The sequence below is a fragment of the Eleutherodactylus coqui genome, chromosome 6 (genome assembly GCF_035609145.1).
Source record: "Eleutherodactylus coqui strain aEleCoq1 chromosome 6, aEleCoq1.hap1, whole genome shotgun sequence".
Classification (NCBI taxonomy): Eukaryota; Metazoa; Chordata; class Amphibia; order Anura; family Eleutherodactylidae; genus Eleutherodactylus; species Eleutherodactylus coqui.
The window spans coordinates 19,356,243-19,377,518 of record NC_089842.1 but is presented as its reverse complement, the minus strand read 5'-3'; the positions used below and the strand labels follow the sequence as shown (position 1 = coordinate 19,377,518).

Sequence of the window (21,276 nt, the reverse complement as noted above, 5' to 3'; positions counted from 1 at the left end):
TGTCTTCAGTCCCAGTTATCGGACAGACCGTCCATGGGGCACGCACTCCCGACTTATTGGCAGCATTCACTGCAAGTTTCTTGTTCTCAGCCTTTTTAGAGGACCTTCCTCCTCTTTTTCCGGCAGGATGACCGTTACTCCGCGCTCAGCTTGGCGCAGGCACCTCCACCTCCTCCGACTACGTTTTCTCAACCTTTCTCTTACAACTCCGCCTCCCAACTACTCACGTCTCTCAACCACGTGAGTGATCACAGCGGCCATCCATATACGTACACGCTACAGCTTCGGGCCACTACACCTGCACATAATGGCGCTATTCTTGCCTCCGAATACTGAGCCCCACCACCATCGTCACCCAGACACTGCTGCTGAGTGCGGCCATCTTTCTCCCAGTGAGAGGCAGCCCACTTCTGCGTTACCCGACTGGCGGCAGCACTCCGTATCAGTTGCCAGGTGACTGTGAGCTGCGCTCTTGGGCCTGACGGAGGCGCTCAGTATTCAGACGACCGCCGTTACGAGCCGATAGAAATCAGCTGTGGATCCGTAGCAGAATCTGAGTCGATGGCGCTGATTTCGAAGCGGATTTTGATACTGTGCGATACCGCGGGAAAAGGAACACATCTGGAACTCATTAAATAGCCACCTAAATCGGGGTGCGGTTGCGTCCCGCTCGTAAAAAAAACAGGAGCAGCGGGCGCAAAAAAGGCAGTAAAATACTCAAATACGCACGCAAAAAACAAAAAAAAGACTTACGATGCAAATACAGTGTTTGTTGTCCATAGCAACCAATCCGATCTCTGATTGGTTGTCATGTGCCACAAAGACCGTTCTTGTTTTAGACTCTTGATAAATGAGACCCGATCTGCTTATTTGTCATATTTGTAGCCGATGTTCCCTGCGGGACGGACGAGCGCGGCTCCGTTGTGTCAGGTATAAGAGAGCGAGCGGCCGGCGGTGAATAGCTGCAGCGACGCGTGACGACCGATGAATAGACATAAATATTTCAGGACGTTTCTGATGACATCGGGGCATTTGATGGGAATTAGTCACAGGAGCCCCTGGCAGACGAGAGAGATCACCGCGGCCCCACCTGCATCAAATGGCCCCTTTATTAGAGCGCCGGCGCTCTCATAATTGGCGCTTTCTTTTATGGAAATTATCCCGTGACCCCGGAGTGCAGCATAAAGTTCTCTGTGGATCACTTTCAGTGTGAATCCACATTAAATTGGAAAATCCAGTGATCTGAGCGACTTCCATCGAGGCCGGGTCATTGGTGCTGGACTAGCTGGGGGTCTCACTGCCAACCGGGGGGGGGGGGTGTATCTCATGTAACGGTGGGGAGCATATACAGACAAACGAGGAAAAACATCCAGCAAAAGGGGATGCTGTGGATGGAAACAACTCATCAGTGAAAGGGGTCAGAGGAGGATGTCAGGAATAGCTCTGACCAACATGTGCTGTACAGTCAGCTGAATACATCGCTGGCGCTCTAACTGACATATCCGACAGTACAACTCGCCATTCCTTAGTACGAATGGGCGATAACAGCAGACAACCAGATCCAGCGCCATTGTTAGGAGAAACAGAAAGGCGACTCCAGCGGGAAAAAGATCACAAAACTTCTATCACTGAGCAGCGGAAAAACATCCCCTGGTCAGATGGATCCAGATTTCTGTTGCCCCATGCTGCTGGGAGATCAGAATTTGGCGCAAGCAGCATGAATCGCTGACCCCTTCCTGTCAGCTGGTCAGAACATGTCAGCACCTCCATCTAATCTGCAGAAACCACAAGGAGCTTCCTGTCCGCAGGGGCCGATATTTTGCAGGATTTTATCACCTAATGGAATCTGCTGCGGTTCTGAAGCCCAAAGACGGTCCAATGGTCTACGAGATGGGGGCTAATAAAGGGGCCACTGATTGTATATTAGAGACGAACAGTCTCCTGGCACCCGGCCACCACTGACAAATGTGACTCCGATCAGACGCCCTACAATGCAGAAGTGCGCGGTTACAGCGTTCTCCTTCCCGTGGACGAACACTACAGTCAGCCTCTCTCTGCCCTGAAATGGCTGATAACAGAGAGCGATAAATCGTATTCACCTGTCTTAGGGCTCACTCAACTAAGCATTTCAGTAACATTAAATATGCAGCGTATTTATGCGACAAAACTGCGTATATTTTCTGCGTGTTGCCCTTTTTTTGTGCAAACAAAAAACACATTGATGAAGGCCGGCTGCACGCGGGCGGGTTCGCACTGCGGAATCAAGTGCGGGCGTTCGCCTACGGATTCCGCAGCAAATACTGCCCATTACATGCTATTGAAAACCGTTTTTTTCCTGAGCGGAAGCCAAGTGTGATTTTCCGCTCGCGGAGGTATAAAAAAAAAAAAAAAAAAATCGCAGCATGTTCTATTTTTGCGAGGATTCCGTACGGATGGCTTCCACTGAAATCATTGAAGAAAGGTCGCGCATTCCGCGTCATCGTTAGGCGGGGAAGCAAGGAAAGCAGAGGTTTAAAAGAAAAAAACGGACTGCGCATGCCCGATGGCTCGCCATGTGGACCATCCACGGTATAGAGAAGATGTCAGAAAGGCAGGTACGCACGGATGGTGGCTGGGGAAAGGGTCGGATCCCGCTGCAGGATTGCGCATGCGGAATTCGCCCCGCCCGTGTGCAGCCGGCCTTATGTGTAAATACAGTGAATATCAATGTACCGCGCAGATTCCCAGCGCAGTCACGCCATCCCATTAATGGGCGACTCCGGTGTGTAATACGCACAAAAACAGGACAGGATGCGATTTTTTTTTTCACGTGCATGAAAACGCAAGTCTGTAAACCAATGTGGCTTTGGCACTACATATTACATATGTAATATGCAGCGCAGATACGCCCCGGTAAGTGAGCCCTTAGGGCTCATTCACACGACTGTAAGTGTGAATACGCAGCATATTCACGGACTGAGAATAGTCTATGCCCTGCGCGTTTTGCCCCCGCTTGCCTATTTTTGCGCTTTAAAAAAAAAAAAGCATGAAAAGACCATTTATTTCATGCGTAAATATGCCTGTATAACGTGTATTGGCAGTCCCATGCAATTTAACGGCCTATACATCGGCACGTAATACGCACAAAATAGGTCATGCTGCGTATATTTTTTACTCAAAAGTCTCCCTCCGCAGTGGGTTGCGTAAGCTCTGTGTATGCACAGGCATCCATAGAGTTCAATGGGCGCTGTACGCACGTATTACATGGTGCGATTTTTTTCACGCGCGTATCGCCATGCTGCATCCACACACTGGTGTGCACGGAAGAACGAAAGTCCATTCATTTTCATCGCCTCCAGTTACCACGCCGCGTCATGCACGGGTAAAACGCCCGCGGACATGAGCCCTAAATTCACACAAATGCAAATAACCCCATATTGAAATCAACTGTTTTTTTTCAGTGCGCGATACGTGTAAACGGGGCCAGGCTCAGGCGAGCGTGCGGTATAACGCTGCGGATATACCTCCGTGTTGTACTGCGTGTCTCACACACGGGCTTCCTGGTTTCTCTTTTCTAAATTCCCCGCTATGTCACCTAGCGTCGTTGCGCATGTGCGGCCTTTTTACGCACCCGTAGAGCATAATATGGCCCAATCGCGCGTATTCAGCGGTACAATTGAACATGCTGCGGTTTTTTGTGTATTATACGAAATTAAAAAAACCGCTAGCGAGTGTAAGAGCGAAAATCAATGTATTTCAATTGCCACAATATACCGCATATTATATTACGTACATCGCGCGCGTAATACGCAGCTCTAGTACCCCCGTGTGTGCCTCGGGCCTCCTGTCCACAGGCATTATTACACTGCGTTACCCACGGCGATAAACCGCACACAGGTAACGCAATGAACGCTTTCCATAGGATAACAAGCGGGGGGGGGGGGATTTAAAAATCGCAACACTTTTCCGCTAGCGTATAAAAATCTCGGCACGCTGCGATTCTCCGCGATGAACCTATCATTAAGAAAATCGCGGTGACATTAACGTTCCTCCATGGCGGCTCCCGCAGCGGTTTATCGCAATGCCTACAGACGGCTGGCCTTACAGTCCATGTTAATGGCTGATAACAGAGTGCAGCAGATTGCGTTTCTCGTCATCCAGTCATGGCTTAGTCACAAAAACGATATTTTCTCGCGACTTTTGCGCACAAAACTCTCGCGGATTTGAAATCCATTCTTTTCAACGGATTCATTCGCACGAGCGTTTTTTCCCCTCACGGAACGTCAGATAGCGTCTTTTGGCGCTATCTCAGAAAGCCTCGCCAAATGTCTTCAATGGGACCCTAAAGACATGGCCTGCCGTGTGGTCAGGTCTCCCGTCCCGCGATCCTATAACGCGCATGAAGAGCGCAATTTCAGAGAACCAATGAGACTTTTAAGTTAAAAAAAAAAAAAACTCGCTTCAGATCGCCGTGAAGGCGGCTGGTCAGCAAGCGGTATATCGAATATATCGCGCTCGTCCGTGTGAATGTAGCTTGAAATTTAAGGCCATAGCATGTGCTACAGTCTGAACTGGCTGACACCAGAGAACAATAGCCTTCATTCTCCAGCCCCTTTCACTGAGGGGGGGGGGGGGGGGGCTCAGCCCTGACAGCAGATAAGATCTACAATGGAGGCCGCACTGCCGGTCCTGTCAGCAGCTGGCAGCGGTCGCCATTGTCGTCCTCCAATGCTTTCCGCGGGAAGAGCGGTTGCCATGGGAACCTGCAGCAGCAGCCATGGCCGTGACAGTGAGGGGGGAGAGCGGCCCGAGGGGCTGGGAACCAGGCGGGGGAGCCGGGCTTTTGTCATGTTAATGTGAGGGACACAGTGATCCCAGTGTAATGCCGGCCGCGTCCCTCCAATACTAATGGCTCCCGGAACGGCCATAGCTGCGGGCAGTCCTGAGGAGAGCCGACATGTTGTATAGAAAGGCCTCCCCTGGGCCGAAGAGCTTACAATCTATGCACACGAGAGCGCGTAATATCTGAGGCCTGCGAAGTCGTAGCGTCCGTCACAGCGACACGCGCCAAAATCCAACCTGACGTAAATTACTGACTGAGCACCATATTCACGCAGGACGGAATTAGCGCGGATACGTCGGCGTCACAATGTCGTCCCTTCATCAAAATCGCACACTTAAAATTACGGAAAAGCGTCCTGCTGCGGAATGAAGGCGCCGCGCCGAATTGTTGCGGATTTCCAGTCTGTGGGGGAAAGAAAAAAAAAAAAACACGCTAGAAATTCCGCAGTTAAAAACGCAACAAATTCTGCACTAATTAATAACTAATTTGCGCTGCGTCCGGATAATTCCGTTGTGTGTGAAAGGCCATTCAGGGACGGTTTCTGTTCGCACTGCGTTTCAGCCATCCGACGAGCGCACGCGTTCCGATACAAAAACGTACAGCTTTATGTACTCCTAACTGGTGAAACGTTCTGCGAACGGGCGCACTTCTGCCCTCCCTTACGTTTGTGTACGTTTTCTGTTATAGGATGGAACGCCGGAGCAGATCGCGCTCTCGTCACACAAAAAAAAAAAAAGGCTTAACATATACGGTTTTTTTCTCTCAACATTTGTGTCAATGGGAACGTAACGCTGTCCGTCTAACGGATCCGTTTTTTATTCTCAAATGCTAAAAAAAAAAAAAAGGCGGTAAAAGTTTTAACTATAAAAATTAAGTTAAAATACAGACTTTTCACTAAAAACGGATACATTGCGTAAAAAACAGACACGGCTGTACGGAAGCGTATGGCGGTACTACGAGGGCTCGCTCACATCACTGCTTTTAGGTTCCTTTTTTCGGCTCCATAAAACGTCCCCAGCGCTCGAACGCAAGTCACATGATGGAACCGAACCGCGATGAACCGACCCCCCTTGACTACAATGGCGGCCATCCTCTTCCTGGCTGGCCTTCTGGCGTTTTACAGGACAAAACGGCGCAGTGTGTAACACTATCGGTCCCATCTGTAAAGGGATCTGGCGACGCTGATGTCACCTAGGGCCGGCCGCACGTCACATGGTCATCCGTGAAACGCACACGGTTTTTACTCCAAAAACCGTGTGAAAACGTAGCGTTTAACGGACGAACAGACTTTAGTGGGTTAAACAAGGACTACTTTTTGCCCGTTTCCACGTGTTTTTTTGTGGGACGGTGAAGCAGCGCCCGCTGCACTCTGATGTCCGTAAAAAAAAAAAAAAACATACGGAGGCGAATACTCTATTACCATTATGGTCAATGGAAAACGAGTTGGCGTCGATAAGCGCATGTTATCAAATACTAAAAGCGTATCGACGGTTCTACCGCGCATTTCATTAAAAAAACGTACAAGTGCTTAAATATACACGTTTTTATACGTTATTTTATGTACGTTTCCCGCATATCTGACAGCGACGCTGCGGACGGCCCCTCGGCCCTCCATAGAGCGCATACGGTTTACTACACGAAAGAGCTATAATATATCGCTTGACGCCGCCGTAGACTAGAAGTGGCGCAAAGTGCGCACTGTTGGCTGGCCTTTTTTTTTGCAGGATAGAAACCCCTCGCCTACTGCGTTCTACCACCCCATAAAAAGCGAATGTGCGACAGACGCCCCCCCAACATGTCAGTCAATACTAAATGCATGGAAACGCAAGGCTGTAAATATCCCGCCGTTCACCGCTTACGTTTTTTCGTTCTCAAATGCTTAAAAAAAAAGTGTTAAAAAAAAAAAACAACTTTATTTAAACGATAACGTATCCTGTTTTTCACTGCAAGATCTACGTAAAAACAGACATAAGGGTCCACAACATGTCGCTGGACGAGTAAGGGCCCGTTCACATTATGGCGCAGGAAAATGGCAACCAGCGCCCAAACAGAGCAGTTATATGGCGAAAACAAACAGATACCATTGACTGCGCGAGCAAAAAAAAAACCCCAAAAAACAAAAACACAAGAAAGATTGTTCGTATTCGCATAATATTTGCGCCATGACACGCACTTCATTGGCCGATGGCGTCCGTTTGGTTTCCGTTGCGCTTCTGCTATTTTACAGGACGAAATAGCGCAACATATTGTGCCGTTTTATCAGGTTCCCAGCAGAGCCCACGGAATAATGTGAAAGAGCGCCAAGCGTGCTGGCTGAAAAAGCGCAGCCACGCTTAAAATAGCGTTTATATCCTTTTTACGCACCAAAACCGCGCATTTTCCATGTATTTTGTTGCTCTTGTTTTTTTTCCGCAAGTGCAAAAAAAAAAACCCGCAGGAAAGCCGCCCAGATCTCGGCCGCCATCATGCGTGAATGTGCAGCAAATGCGTGCGCATCGTGTGTATTCGCTGCGTTTTTACGCCATCCCACAGACTGTAATACGGACCAAAACACGACTGGCGATGATTTTTTTTGCGCTCGTCTGACTGCAAATCAACATGCTTCGTGCTGTCCGTATTACGCAAATAAAAAAAAACCCGCGTAATACGGGCTGCAAATACACCCGTGTGAACGAGCCCTTAATATGTGCGCTCAGCGGGAGGCAGGAACCCCAAACATATCACTCATCGATCTGCAGAGCATTCCTCCCATTTAGAGGAGAGCATCTGCACCAACCGGAGATGTCACGTAGGATAACCTCCCGAAGATATGCAGAGTATCTGCAGAGCATCACATATGTCCACCTGACCCACGATGCATTGCACCTGCTGCACCCTCCGAGGCCTCGGAGACTGAAGGGGTTAACCATCACCCCAACGAAGAGGCAAAAGAACCATCGGAAATGAGGGTTTTCATGCGCTGGGGACATGAGCCGGCGAATCGATGGCCCAGCCCGAGCCGTCATGCAGCACAGAGGCGCCAGCAGCAGCGCCCACAACAAAGGCACCTGTCCGTCATCGGCACATAGCGCAGCATGCTCCAGCTGGTACTCGGCCATGCCCCTTGGTACTCACCACCATCTTGCTGCCAGCCGCTCAGAGGGGTATATAGGGGCGCTCTCGCTCAGCCCTCTCCATACTGCATGGTTCTTTTCATTTTTTCGGAGGGGGTTCAGTGACAGCCGGTAATTCCAGAAGCCGTCGAGGTGCCCCGGGGTGTTCTGCGCCGCCTTTGTCCCCCCGAGTCGGAGGTGGCCGGAGCGTTGTGCGCCGCCTCTGTCCCCTCAGTCGGGTCTGTCTCTTAGCGCCCTTCCCATAGTATCTATTCACGAGCGGCGGACTCTCTCAGTATGTCTATTGCTGACAGTCTGTCTCGTTACATTGTCCCAGTTCAGACCGTGGGCGGCTGGATGTGAACGCTATAGAGGGGAGAACCAGGAGAATCCAAAGAGATTTCTCCCCTGATAGTATTCGGATCCCCCCTGTATCAGTGCTCAGCTCCCACTTCTCGGTATCTCTGCTGCGCGGTCAGCCATGTCCCACCCTCCGGGCTTGAGCATGCACATACTATGTCACTCCGCCGCCGCTCTCCCCCCACCTGGAAAATGGAATAATCCATTCAGGTGCAAAGACAATGGTCGAATGTGAGATGGAGAGCGGCCAATGAGGGCTGGCAGTCCCATGCAATCCCTATGTACACATGGAAGGTGGCGCACTGACCCTCACAGGGAAGGACTCAGCTGGGGGGGCACTTACTTCTAGGAGAAAGCCTTCCTGGTGGAACAGCTTTTGTTTTATCTCTGCCCTCCAAATAGGAGAAAGAGCCACAGAATGTACTAATTAGGGGGAATGCTGGCAGAAACTGGTAGTAAATATTGACTGATGGCCGGATAGTGAAGAGCAGCATTATAATGTATCAGCTGGTGTAATAGTATACAGTGTAAACACCGGCGGTAGAATGTATCAGCAGGTGTAAAATATACAGTGTACATAACAGTGTTATAATGTATCATTATGTATAAGGTTTCATTATTACACCCTTTGATGCACATATATACGGTGTAGAAAGCAGTGTTATAATGCATCAGTAAGTGTTATATACAGTGCAAATACCGACTGAATAATGTATCAGTGGTGTAATAATATACAGCGTACATATCGATGTTCTAATGTATCAGGGGGTGTAATAATATAAAGTGTATACAGCTGTATTATGTATCAGGAGGTGTAATAATATACAGTGTATACAGCAGTGTTATAATATATCAGGGGGTGTAATAATATACAGTGTATACAGCAGTGTTATAATATATCAGGGGGTGTAATAATATACAGTGTATACAGCAGTGTTATAATATATCAGGGGGTGTAATAATATACAGTGTACATAGAGATGTTATAATGTATCAGGGGTGTAATAATATACAGCGGTATTATGTACCAGGGGGTGTAATAATATAGTGTATACAGCGGTATTATGTACCAGGGGGTGTAACAATATACAGTGTATACAGTATTATTTATTAGAGGGTGTAATGTGCATCTTATACAGCGCCATTACAATGTATTGTGAGTGTAATATTATACAGTATATACAGCGGTATTATAATGTATCAGGGAGTATAATATACAGTGTATACAGAGGTATGATGTTTTGGGGTGTAATATACAGTGTATATAGCAGTATTATGTATCGGGATGTAATGTACAGTGCATACAGCACCATTACAATGTATCATGGGGTGTAATATACAGTGTACACAGCAGTATTATAATGAATCAGTGAGTTAATAACGATAATTTATAAACGGATACATTGTAACACTGTAGTATTATTACACCCAAAGATATATTATAACACCGCTGTGTACACTGTGTAGGATTACACCCACTGATATACATATATAGTGTTCACAGCAGTGTTATAATATATCATTGGGTATAATCCTATGCAGTGTACAGCTGTTATAATGTATCAGGGGGGTGTAATAACATACCATGCACTACAGTGTTATAATATATCATTGGGTATAATCCTATGCAGTGTACAGCTGTTATATCAGTCGGTGTAATAATAGTACTGCACTCTAGAAGGCAGTATTATCATACTCTGATACATTAGAACAGTAGATGATGCAGCCCTTTCTTACCTGAGGTTCCGGTGCTTCTACTTTAAGCAGTTGCTCGGTTTGAGGCGTCGCATCCATTTCACATCTGGGGGTACAAAAACCGGTCACATCAATACCTCTGAGGACAGAGACCTTTCCCCCAGGAGCAAAAACATGAACACAAAATGTGCCACTGTCACTTACTGCTCCACAATATCAGACAGCACCCCTAGTGGAAATACAAAAATGTATAACATGAAAGTCCCCAGCAAACAACTACTGTCATATGATCCCCCACCACTTTACTGAGTGGCTGAAAGGGCTCAAGGAGGGGGAGGAGCATGTATGACAAGCTACTGTTGCAAGAAAAAGTAAGTGGAATTCCCTAAATTTCTGCATTGAATAAAATGTGTTCTGATTGTTTAGAATTGTGACACAGATACAATGTAACACACAATCTTGTATCGTTCAGCATGCACAGTGCAGGGAGAAAAAGTAAGTGAACCTTTGTGCTAATTACTTCTCCAAGAGCCAATTGGCAAGAGCAGTTTCAGTGCAGGAGAGGAGCTGGAAATGCAGGTTTCACGGGTGCTTTGCCCATTAAATGGCACACAAAGCCTGGTTATTGACAGATCTGTTTTCCTCCCTGTGAGCCGCACCAACATGTAAGTAACTTTCAGAAAACATGTTATAGAGACAGATGAGACTGGAAAAGGTTACAAAATCTAAAAAACCTGGGTGTACCTTAATACACAGTTATTTAAAGCTGGAGAACATTTAGGACTGTTCTACTCCCCCCAGGAGCGTCCCGTTATAGCACTGCAAGAGCACAATCCTGAAAGAGGGAAGAAAGAACCCAAGCAGGACAGAAAAAGACCTACAGAAGACCCTACAGACTAAAGAAACCTCTGTTCATGTGTGCACTATTAGGGGAACACTGACAGAGAATGGTGATCATGGAAGGACACCACAAAGGAAGACGCTGCTGGTCAAAAACAACATTGTGGCCTAACACAAATTTCCCAAGACCAACTGGATGTCCCACTAAACGTCTGGGAAACATCGTGGTTTGGAGCCATGGCGGAGGGGTGACCTCGTGGTTTGGAGCCATGGCGGAGGGGAGACCTCGTGGTTTGGAGCCATGGCGGAGGGGAGACCTCGTGGTTTGGAGCCATGGCGGAGGGGAGACCTCGTGGTTTGGAGCCATGGCGGAGGGGAGACCTCGTGGTTTGGAGCCATGGCGGAGGGGAGACCTCGTGGTTTGGAGCCATGGCGGAGGGGAGACCTCGTGGTTTGGGGCCATGGCGGAGGGGAGACCTCGTGGTTTGGGGCCATGGCGGAGGGGAGACCTCGTGGTTTGGGGCCATGGCGGAGGGGAGACCTCGTGGTTTGGGGCCATGGCGGAGGGGAGACCTCGTGGTTTGGGGCCATGGCGCAGGGGAGACCTCGTGGTTTGGGGCCATGGCGCAGGGGAGATAATCATGGTCTGGAGCCATGACGGAGGGGAGACATCATGGTCTGGAGCCATGGCGAAGGGGAGACATCATGGTGTGGAGCCATGGCGGAGGGGAGACATCATGGTGTGGAGCCATGGCGGAGGGGAGACATCATGGTTTTGGGTTGGTTTGCTCCTCAGGGTCTGGATGCCTTGCATTTATTGAGATAACAATGAATTCCAAAAGGTGGATCAGAACATCCTACAGGAGGACATAAAGGCCGCCGTCCAAGACCTCAAGCTAAAGACATTGGATGATAAAACACCACAATGACCCAAATCACACAAGATTGATGGAAGAAGATTTGTGTCTTGAAATGGGCAAGTCACAGTCCTGACCATAACCCTATGAAGATGCTGTGGCATTACTTGAAGAGTGCTGTGCACACAAGGCATCCCAGAAATACTGATGAACTGAAAAACATTTGTAGGGAGGAATGGGCCAAAATTCCTCCTCAACGTTGTGTAAATCTTATTTCATACTACAGGAAACATTTGGTGAGGGGGATTGCTGCTAAAGAGGGGCCTAAAGAATACTACATTCAAAAGGTTCACTTACTTCTTCTCCCTGTAATGTGGATGATGATTGATACAGCTGTCTGTGTTATTAGTTACATTGTGTTTGTCTACAATTGTGACTTAGATACAATCAGACTGCATTGTATAATCAGTGCAGAAATCCAGGGAATTCCAGAGGGTTCACTTACTTTTTCTTGAAACTGTATTTACCAGCTGCTCTTGGTGCCTGAATAAGTATACATGTGGGCCCCTAGCCCCTAGCATCTTACAGACAAGGGAAAGGGTCCCGTCCTGCCAACAGGTTCCTTTTAACCCTTTGCTGTATATGATCGCCCCACTAGGGTGTCTAGAGGGGACATCTTCATACAGTTATAGGGCCGCCCATGCAGTAGATGCACATTGGGGATTTCCAAAGTCCAGAGTCTAAGTGTTCATTTACTGAAAATAGGGAATTTCCAAAAATACTACAAAAGCTTCTGTGGACCAAAATGGGGTGCAGCTGTAGGAAAGCTGGGTGATGGCCCCAGAATGGTTGTCACCCAGCTTAGCTCTGCCCCTCCCCCATGTCCAGGCACTGTCCGGCTTTACCTCGTTTGGCTGTAAAACTGAGCAAAGGTCACAATGTACAAAGCAGGAAGTCTAACTGAGTAAGACGCGGACCCGAGACCACAAGTGGCACTGAGCCGGCCCCCAAGTGTGGTGCCGACCCCGATGAGGAAGCGTTCATGGCTGTACTCAGAACCACATCCAGCTCTGTACAGAGTACTGACGTCACCTGACGGAGGGGGACAGGCACGGCTCTGGAGCGCGCAATACTAAGTGCTGCAACTTTTTAAGGCCGTATTCACGTGGCGTTTTTCCTTTGTCGCGGATTTGCATCAAGTCTGCGCCGCAGTTTCTGCTTCTTGTTCAGGATTCCACACCGAATATGCGTCGAGAAAGCTGCATGTGAAAACGGCAGCTCAACGGAGGCGCAATCTGCACGCAAAAATCTAAAGTAGATTCCATCTATGTGAACATGACCTAAGGCACCGTTCACACTCAAAGGCCGAATCTAGCCTCCCCCCATGTCACTATATGTGGCCCTCAACGAGGTCCGGACCTTCACTTTTCCCAGAGGATGCAACCAGCACTTGGCAAAGGGGGCAGCGGCTGCCATCTTGGATTCTGAGCTCCAGCGTACTTCCACACCGCTCTGTTCAACAACTCACAGGCGGCGGCTCAGCTCTGCCAGCCCTACCCAGCGCCCTAGCCACCCGCCAAGGTAGGATGCTTGATGATGAAAAGGTGGAGGCCAAGGCGGCCTCATAGGTTACTCCTGCAGTGAATGCGAGCGCATCATGTATATTCACAGCGTAGTTATGCAATTCCATTGACCGTTACGGGCGGGCCGCAGTGAAATAGGACACGCTGCAGTTTTTCTTAAACGCATGAAAAATGTATGTCTCAATATCCCGATGTAAATCAATGGTGTTTAAGCTCTCCGTACTACATGCGTAATACGGAGCGCAAATATGCCCGTACGCTCATAAAGGGACCGCCCCCCCCCCCCCCCTCCCAGGTCTAGGGAATGTTCACACGGAAATTCGCTGCAGATTGGATGTGAATTCGGCATCCGGTCGGCACCAGTGAAGCGTCCGCTCATCGGCATAGAACTATGAAGGCGGAAGAAAATTTTAAAAAGCGATATGGCGCCTCGTGATGCAGATTCCATGTCGGGAAATCCACACGCTGGTTTGGCTATTAGCAAGGGTGAAGTCCATTGGAAATACCCGCCATAGGCTGCCTTCACACTGGCGAGAGAAAAAAAAAAAGAAATCGCGCAATTTTTGAGCGCTGCAAGAGCGCAAGAAAATGCAGAATTATGAAACCCATTCGTTTCTTTGACTTCATCACCGACGCTCCAACATCACATGAACAAAACTGTGATATTCCCGCGATATCGCGCTCGCCAGGGTGAAGGAGCCCTTAAGCAGACATTTTATGGCTGGTGGTAAACAGGCGGAAGCGCATTTGCGTGCTTTACTGTACTTTTGCATGCACAAAAGCATGAAGGCTGCAGCAAAACGCCGCTGCATAACTAAGGTTCCTGCGAATTTACAAAATCGAGATCTCATCCCCGCGGCTCGTACTGCACGGGCTGCGCAATTTTTACTGAAAAATTTGCTGTGGAAATTTCGTAGCATTTACAGCCAATGTGAAAGTGGCATCACACTTGGTGTGTCAACTCCTCATTGTTTTCAAATCTCTGCTGGGTGTCAAGTGGGAGGAGACTTCCACAGGCTAAAACCCTAATACTTCTCACAGCGGAGCACTCGATACAATGTATCAGTGTAGGTAAGGACTTATCAGCCTGAAGGAGAAGGACCCTTTTACACCTTCATTGCCCAACAGGTCAGCCCAGCGATGGTCACTCCTGTGCCCGTACCCAAGAGGAGCGGGAGGGGGTTGTTCCAGCCAGCCCGCCTCCATTCACAGTGACTAGGCAGATGTTCTTAGTGTGGTCCTTCCGTGGTAAAGGCACGCATTTAAGTTTTCCTTCACACATTTTCCTTCAAGAATTGCGTATTCCGCAAGCGGAAGAAAAAGCGGAGCGTGCTCTATTTTGCCGCGGAATCCATGCAGATGGCCTCCGTTGATGTCAATGGAGGCGTCCGACCCACAGCGCATGCGCCATTAACATGGTGTAAGGGCTGCGAGTACCTGCGTCATCACTAAGCGATGGCATGGGGAAAAAGAAAACCCTGTGCTGCGCCTGACCGCCTGCGAGCCTCCGCCGTCATCCGCAATACAGGTTGGTGGGGTACGCAGGGTCACCCGCCGGTATCCTCACCGGACTTGCTCATGTGAGCCCCCAGAGAGGTTGGATTTTTGTACGTTAATGATCTTTAGTGGGGCAAATTTTGCTCAGATTTCGACATCTCTGAAGAAGGGAAACCACGGCCTGCCCGCCATTATTTCCTCCCCAGATACGAGGCAGCGGAGGCATCTGCCACCTCAACCCCTTCCGAATTCCGTGTTTTTTTTCCAGGGGGCGTAGTTTGTGGTGCGGATCGCTCCTGCCAGCAGCTGCTGTGATTGTGTGCCGACACATTGTACCAAATACACCCAGCTGTCACATACAAGGACTCACCTGTAGGAGGAGGGTCTCCAGGTGGGAGAGGGGCCGAAAGGCAATGTTACAGTGACGGCGGGACTCACCTGGCGGACAGGTAGCTGCCTGTATTCTTGCTTTGTTTGCATGCAAAGTGCAACTCTCTTGTTTCTGCAAACGTGGAACTTAGCGACTCAAGAGGAAGCCGTCCGGCAGCTTAAAGGGGAAGCCGCTGGTTAACCCCTTTCCTGCCGCACAGCGTCTGCACAGGCAGATCGGAGCCGATGCACAGATAATCTGGGCCACAAAACTCACCTGGACCAGCGTGATAAGCCGTTATCTACAGCTCAGTGACTATTCATGGCCTGCAGCCGCCCTGGGAGTTGTGGAATCTTCTGCTTTAACCCCTTAGTGAAGCATCAATTTTGGACCTAAGGACACAATGAATTTTGAGGATTTTTATCTCCACTTTTCAAAAGCCATAACTTTTTTTCCCCTGTTGCCACGGCCGTATGAGGCTTGTTTTTTCTGCGGATTGGTACGATTAAGGCCGCCTGCAGATGGGTGGAAATTCCGCGGCGGGATTCCCCGCAGAATTTCTGTCCGTACACGCCTGCATAGGATTGCATTACAATACGCAATCCTATGCAGACGGTCGCGATTTGTCTGCGCGAAATCACGTGCAGAAAACAAACCGCGGCACGCTCTAATTCAGAAACGTCACTGCGTGGCTGCCGGCTCCGCTCTGCACATGCACCGGCTGCCTGGCATGAAAGAGCCGGAGCTGCGGGAGCGGGCGAGTCTCTCGCTGCTCTCTGCAGGTTCTCGGGTCGGGTCCGGCTGCGAGAATTCTCGCAGCCGGATCCAACCCGGCCGTCTGCAGGCGGCCTAAAACAATATGAAAAAAACTGTGTAATTAAATTTTTCCACTTTTGCATAATGAAAACCTTTTTTTGGAAACTGTTTACATGTTTTTTTGGCATCGCCGCATTTCATGTTTCCGCGGACGGCGCTCTGGGAGGGCATACACAACGAGCTGTAGGTTTTATTAGTACTATTTAGGGGTACCTCCGCCTTTTGTAATCACTTGTGATTTTTTGGGAGGGGAGCTAAAGGAACTAAAGAAAGCATTTTAGCTCCTCTTGTGGATTGTAATAGCACTTTTTTTTTTATCCTGCACAAAAAGGGTTACATTTATTGTACGGGTCGGTACGGATACGACAAGACCAAGCATGTGGGGGTTTTTAATTTTTAAAATTGGTTTTAAAACAAAAGAGGAAAGTCTGCAAAAGTTTTTTTTTTTTTTTACTATTTTTCTTCCCTTTATGTCCCCTTTAGGGGACTTGAACCTGTAATGCTATAATCGCACCCATAATACACTGCAGTAATTCTAATCACATGCCATGGGCAGACTCAGACGGATGCCATGACAAACCATTGGCCCTCTATGATTACATGGTGAAGGGCCGATGACATCACAGAGGTAACACCCTCCCTCTGTGAGCCCTTTACATGCTGTGATCAACATGGATCGCAGCATGTAAGGGGTTAACAGCGATGATCAAGGTTCTCACCAATTCTTGATGTTGCAGCTGGAGGCCGGCTGTCAGTCACAGCTTCTGAGTCTGCACCATCCATATACGCCAAGGCTGGAAGGGGTTAAAGGAATGACTCCCTCCCTCCTAAGTCCCGGCACTGGGTGACCACTGCTGATCGCAGCGATTCTGTTGACGGTCGTCTAAATCCACATTGTGATGAGCAGTTACATCACACTTCTATGTCTTTGCTTGTCAGTCATGTTCACTGCATGTCTGGCATTCTATTCATGAACTAGGAAGTTTAGGGCTTATTCCGATGGGTATAATTCTGATCTGTGTGCACAACTGACTGCACAGGGGCAAGTTACAGGCAATAGGGGCTGTGCGGACACACCGCAAATATTTTTTTTAACCCCCATACATCAGCCCATGTAAAAGGAAAAACACGTGTCCTACTTTGGTCCAAGTTCTTGCCTGGCGGCACTCACAGACTAACGGACGCTTCCACTACTTTGCAAAGCAATGCTAGGAAAAAATAAATTGTCCATCTTCCTTTTTTTTGTGTGCAAGAAAACCGGACGACGCGCAGAAGTAAAAAAAAATGGACAGGCAACACGGACGGAGGCGCCACACATATACACAGGTCCGAAAGCGCACATATTGAACTAATTATATTAACCCTTTCCAATCCAGTCTGACGTCTCACGACATTATGATTTAGGGTTGCACAGCTTCAATGTTGGAAGACGGACGTCGGGGTTCTCTTACTGTATATTGCCAGCCACTCTGCTGTTGGAGCCTATCCAATGTGTCACCTCATGCAGTACTGGCTTTAGCCAGCAGATAGCGCCATTGTATAACAGCAGAAAAGAGTAAGCCCCCTAGGAAAACCATGATACAAATTGGATTGGAAAGGGTTAATTGCGCGTTGCAATGAATGGGAGCATGGGTGCACGTTTTTTTGCACGCAATTGCACGTGACTTGCTTGCGCAAAAAGTACAGTAAGATATGCCGACACGCACGCAAAAAGCAAGGTGCGTTTTACAAAAACACACCGCTCATGTGTGCGGAAATACACATACGCTGATGGGAAGGCGGCCTGTAGGATTTCGGCAGTTTCGGGCTTCGCTTGGTCTTTCCCACTGACCGATCGCTGCATTAGGAAGTAAATACATAAAACTAAAATACATTTTGTTATTTGTTCAGCGCCAGCTTCTCCCGCAGCGCTTTCAGGTAATTTAGTGATTACCCCCCTATTCACCTACTCATATTACCGACCTCGGAAGGATGGGTCAATCTTGAGCCGGCTACCTGAAGCATGTGGGAATTGAACTCACAACCTTCAGGAAACCACTTCCCAGTCCATGACACCACCATCACTGGCCAGCTGAACCCCAACGTGCACCCATGGGGTACAGCTTCGTGCCGTTTACACCAGACGTGTACCCGTCCGGCCATCCATATGATTCAGGAGGACATGGGACTCATCACTCCAGATGACCTTCTGCCATGTGTCCATGACGTCTTTCCTGGACCTATGTGAAGACTTGTTGGGGCTGACCCGGGATCATCATGGCACCCTTGTTGGTCTTCGGCAGTCAAAGCCCAGTTGACACAAGACATGCCACATGATCATTGTTGGGTCAGTTGGTCCACTGTGGCACGTAGTTACTGAGATACCAGACGTGCCACCCGATGCTCACCTCTAGGGTCAACCACATGTGGCCCGCTGCCGTGAGATCTTCTGTCAGATGTCTGTCCGTGGTACAACCAGTCTTGGTCCACTCTCGATACCACGGTTCGGAAGCAGCTAACAAGTGCGACGGTTTCAAAAAAACACCTGCACTCAAGGAACCAGATTTACTTCTGACTGCCAATGCCACGTGCCGGCTGTTCCTAATGCAGTGGTCATTCAGTGTCCATGGACAGCATAACCATTGACTACGCAGCGTTACATCCCCCCTCCCTTATTGCTCTGTCCATGCAGTGTCAGTCTCCACTGCAACCCTGGCATTATATTCTAGGATATTTTGCAGACGCGAGGTGCAGGAAGCCTCAGCAATGCTACCATAGACTCCCAGTAATAAAGCAGGCCTGCATGGACACCTACCCCTTTCTTTCACGGACAGCCGGACTGCAGGAGGATCATATATATATATATATACAGATGAAGAGTAAAAGAAGAAATCAATATCCCGCGAGGCAGCCGGACGCGGCGCTCTATAAATACAGCAGGAAGTCGGCTTGTGGTCAGCAGAATGCAGCGATGTTAGAGATACGGCGGAGGCGTCGGTAGAGCTAGTGATAGGCGAGGTCCGGGATCTGCAGCAGATCTCCTGGAGGTGGGATCGGGTCACTGACACAGGAGAAAGGTGACAACGCAGGAAGGAAGTCACAAGATTTATACAAGACGAGGGGTTAAATGTCTTCGAGGGACTCGGGGGATCAGCAGGCGCAGAGCGCCATTTCTGGAGATGGAGGCTCCTGTCTAATGTAGCAGAACCCTTCAGTGGTGGTCATTATGGGCCCTCTGTTACCCACCTGTGGAGGGGGAGGGGCGACACAAGTTTTAGTTTTTTCACCCCGCCTCCCAAGAGCCATAACGCTTTTTTTTTAATTATTGCGGTGACGAGGGCTGGTTTTTGCGAGACGAGTCGTATAATGAAACGCGCCATCCGAGGTGCTGAAAGCTTTAGAGGGGTGAAATTGAAAACAAAAATTGTACTTGCACCATCTAAAGGGGCGTTCAGCTTTTACACTGCAGTAAAAATGTATACGGCATCATATATACCGGTATATGCCTCCCGCTCCATCCACAGGCACATACATGGGTGTAGATGGAGCAGCATGCAAGTTGTACTGCTTATTGGTACCATTTTGGGGTACATTGTCACACTTCTGCCCGGGAGCCAGATTTAACCACCAATAGAACACGTATAGGACCATCCAGGATGCCAACTTCAATAATGTATGAGTTTGCACGATCCAGAGGCTCAGTTACAGCAAATGTGGAGAGATATGCAGCAGGATACCATAGAGAACCTGTATGCCTCCATGCCTGCCGATATCACATCTTGTATCCAAACTAGAGGTGGCACAACAGGGTACTAGAGCCTCCATGCCCCCCATATCACATCTTGTATCCAAGCTAGAGGAGGTACAACAGGGTACTAGAGCCTCCATGCCCCCTGTATCACATCTTGTATCCAAGCTAGAGGTGGTACAACAGGGTACTAGAGCCTCCATGCCCCCTGTATCACATCTTGTATCCAAGCTAGAGGTGGTACAACAGGGTACTAGAGCCTCCATGCCCGCCTGTATCACATCTTGTATCCAAGCTAGAGGCGGTACAACAGGGTACTAGAGCCTCCATGCCCGCCTGTATCACACCTTGTATCCAAGCTAGAGGTGGTACAACAGGGGACTAGAGCCTCCATGGTTGCCTGTATCACATCTTGTATCCAAGCTAGAGGCGGTACAGCAGGGTACTAGAGCCTCCATGCCCACCTGTATCACATCTTGTATCCAAGCTAGAGGCGGTACAACAGGGTACTAGAGCCTCCATGCCCACCTGTATCACATCTTGTATCCAAGCTAGAGGCACCTGAAGGCTTCCAGATGCCCCCTTGAGGACCGGACTCCCCATTTCTTCCTTCGTCACTTTCCTCCTTTACTTCGGCCGTTCTGTAGTTTTCTTAGACTTGGAGCTCAGTTCCCTCTAAATTGCTCTGATCGTCCTTATTTCATTGTTCTTATGGAGCATTGACATAGCGTTTTCGTACGCGCCGTGTGACTACGGGTGGGGGAGGGGGGGGGGCTGAAACCAGCGATAGAATCCCTGAACGGAAAAAAAGGAGCTCTCACTTCCACGGTGAGTCAGACAGCTCTGGTGTCGATTTTACAAGGTTCCCGTTTGTTCCCGCTCCACGTGGAGTACAGAACAATGCGGTCATCTGTGTTATTCTGTACTCCAAATAGAACGGAAACAAATCAGGAACCTTGTAAAACGGACACCAAAGTGGCGTCTGACTCACCAGCAGAAGTGAGCGGCTCCTTGTGGCCGAAGTAGGCCATGTCATTAAGGGGTTAATACGATTAAATATAGGGCAGCCTTCACTAGGCCCTGGCCTACTATGGCAACCTTCAGCACCCTGCAATTACATCACTGAGGACACCCCCTCCGGCGGATAGTTTACACGCCGCGGTCATGACTGACACACCTGCGAGTTGGCAACCAACCACAAATGGAGCTCGGATCGCGGACGTTTCACCCACCAGCTATGCAGCGGGCTCGGCTCCTGGGCCCACGTCATACCCAGCTCGCATCGCCATCATGTGCCTGTATGTCAGAGGGCGAAGGGGTTAACACAGATCTGCCCAGAAAGGAAACATTAACCCCTCTTTGTATCCCTTTTAACCCTTTCCAATCCACTGTCTGACCTCTAAAGACATTCTGATTGAAGGCTGTACAGCTCCGATGTCAGAAGACGTCCGGCAGGGTATTCTTACTGTACATTACTGGCCCCTCTGTTGTTGGGGGCCTCTCCAGCATGTCCCATACCGCAGTACTGGCTCTAGCCAGCAGATGGTGCTGTTGTATAATGGCAGAAAGAGAAATCCCCCTAGGAAACCCTGAATCCAAAATTGGATTGCAAAGGGT

General features: G+C 49.0%; 1 protein-coding gene across 2 annotated transcripts in view; it reads right to left on the bottom strand.

Moving 5' to 3' along the window:
- Positions 1–15,253, bottom strand: part of ARHGAP33 (Rho GTPase activating protein 33) — an 83,941-nt gene extending 68,688 nt beyond the window's left edge. Inside the window, exons 1-2 of one of the 2 annotated variants that reach the window (XM_066606405.1) lie at positions 15,185–15,253; positions 10,012–10,075 (exon numbers count right to left, since the gene is read on the bottom strand). In XM_066606405.1, the coding sequence (XP_066462502.1) occupies positions 10,012–10,068 (57 nt within the window). In that variant the 5' untranslated portion in view covers positions 10,069–10,075; positions 15,185–15,253. Of the gene's footprint in view, positions 1–7,936; positions 8,261–10,011; positions 10,076–15,184 lie in introns of those variants that run through there. The other variant, XM_066606406.1, reaches the window with a different exon arrangement.
- Positions 15,254–21,276: the final 6,023 nt, after the last annotated feature.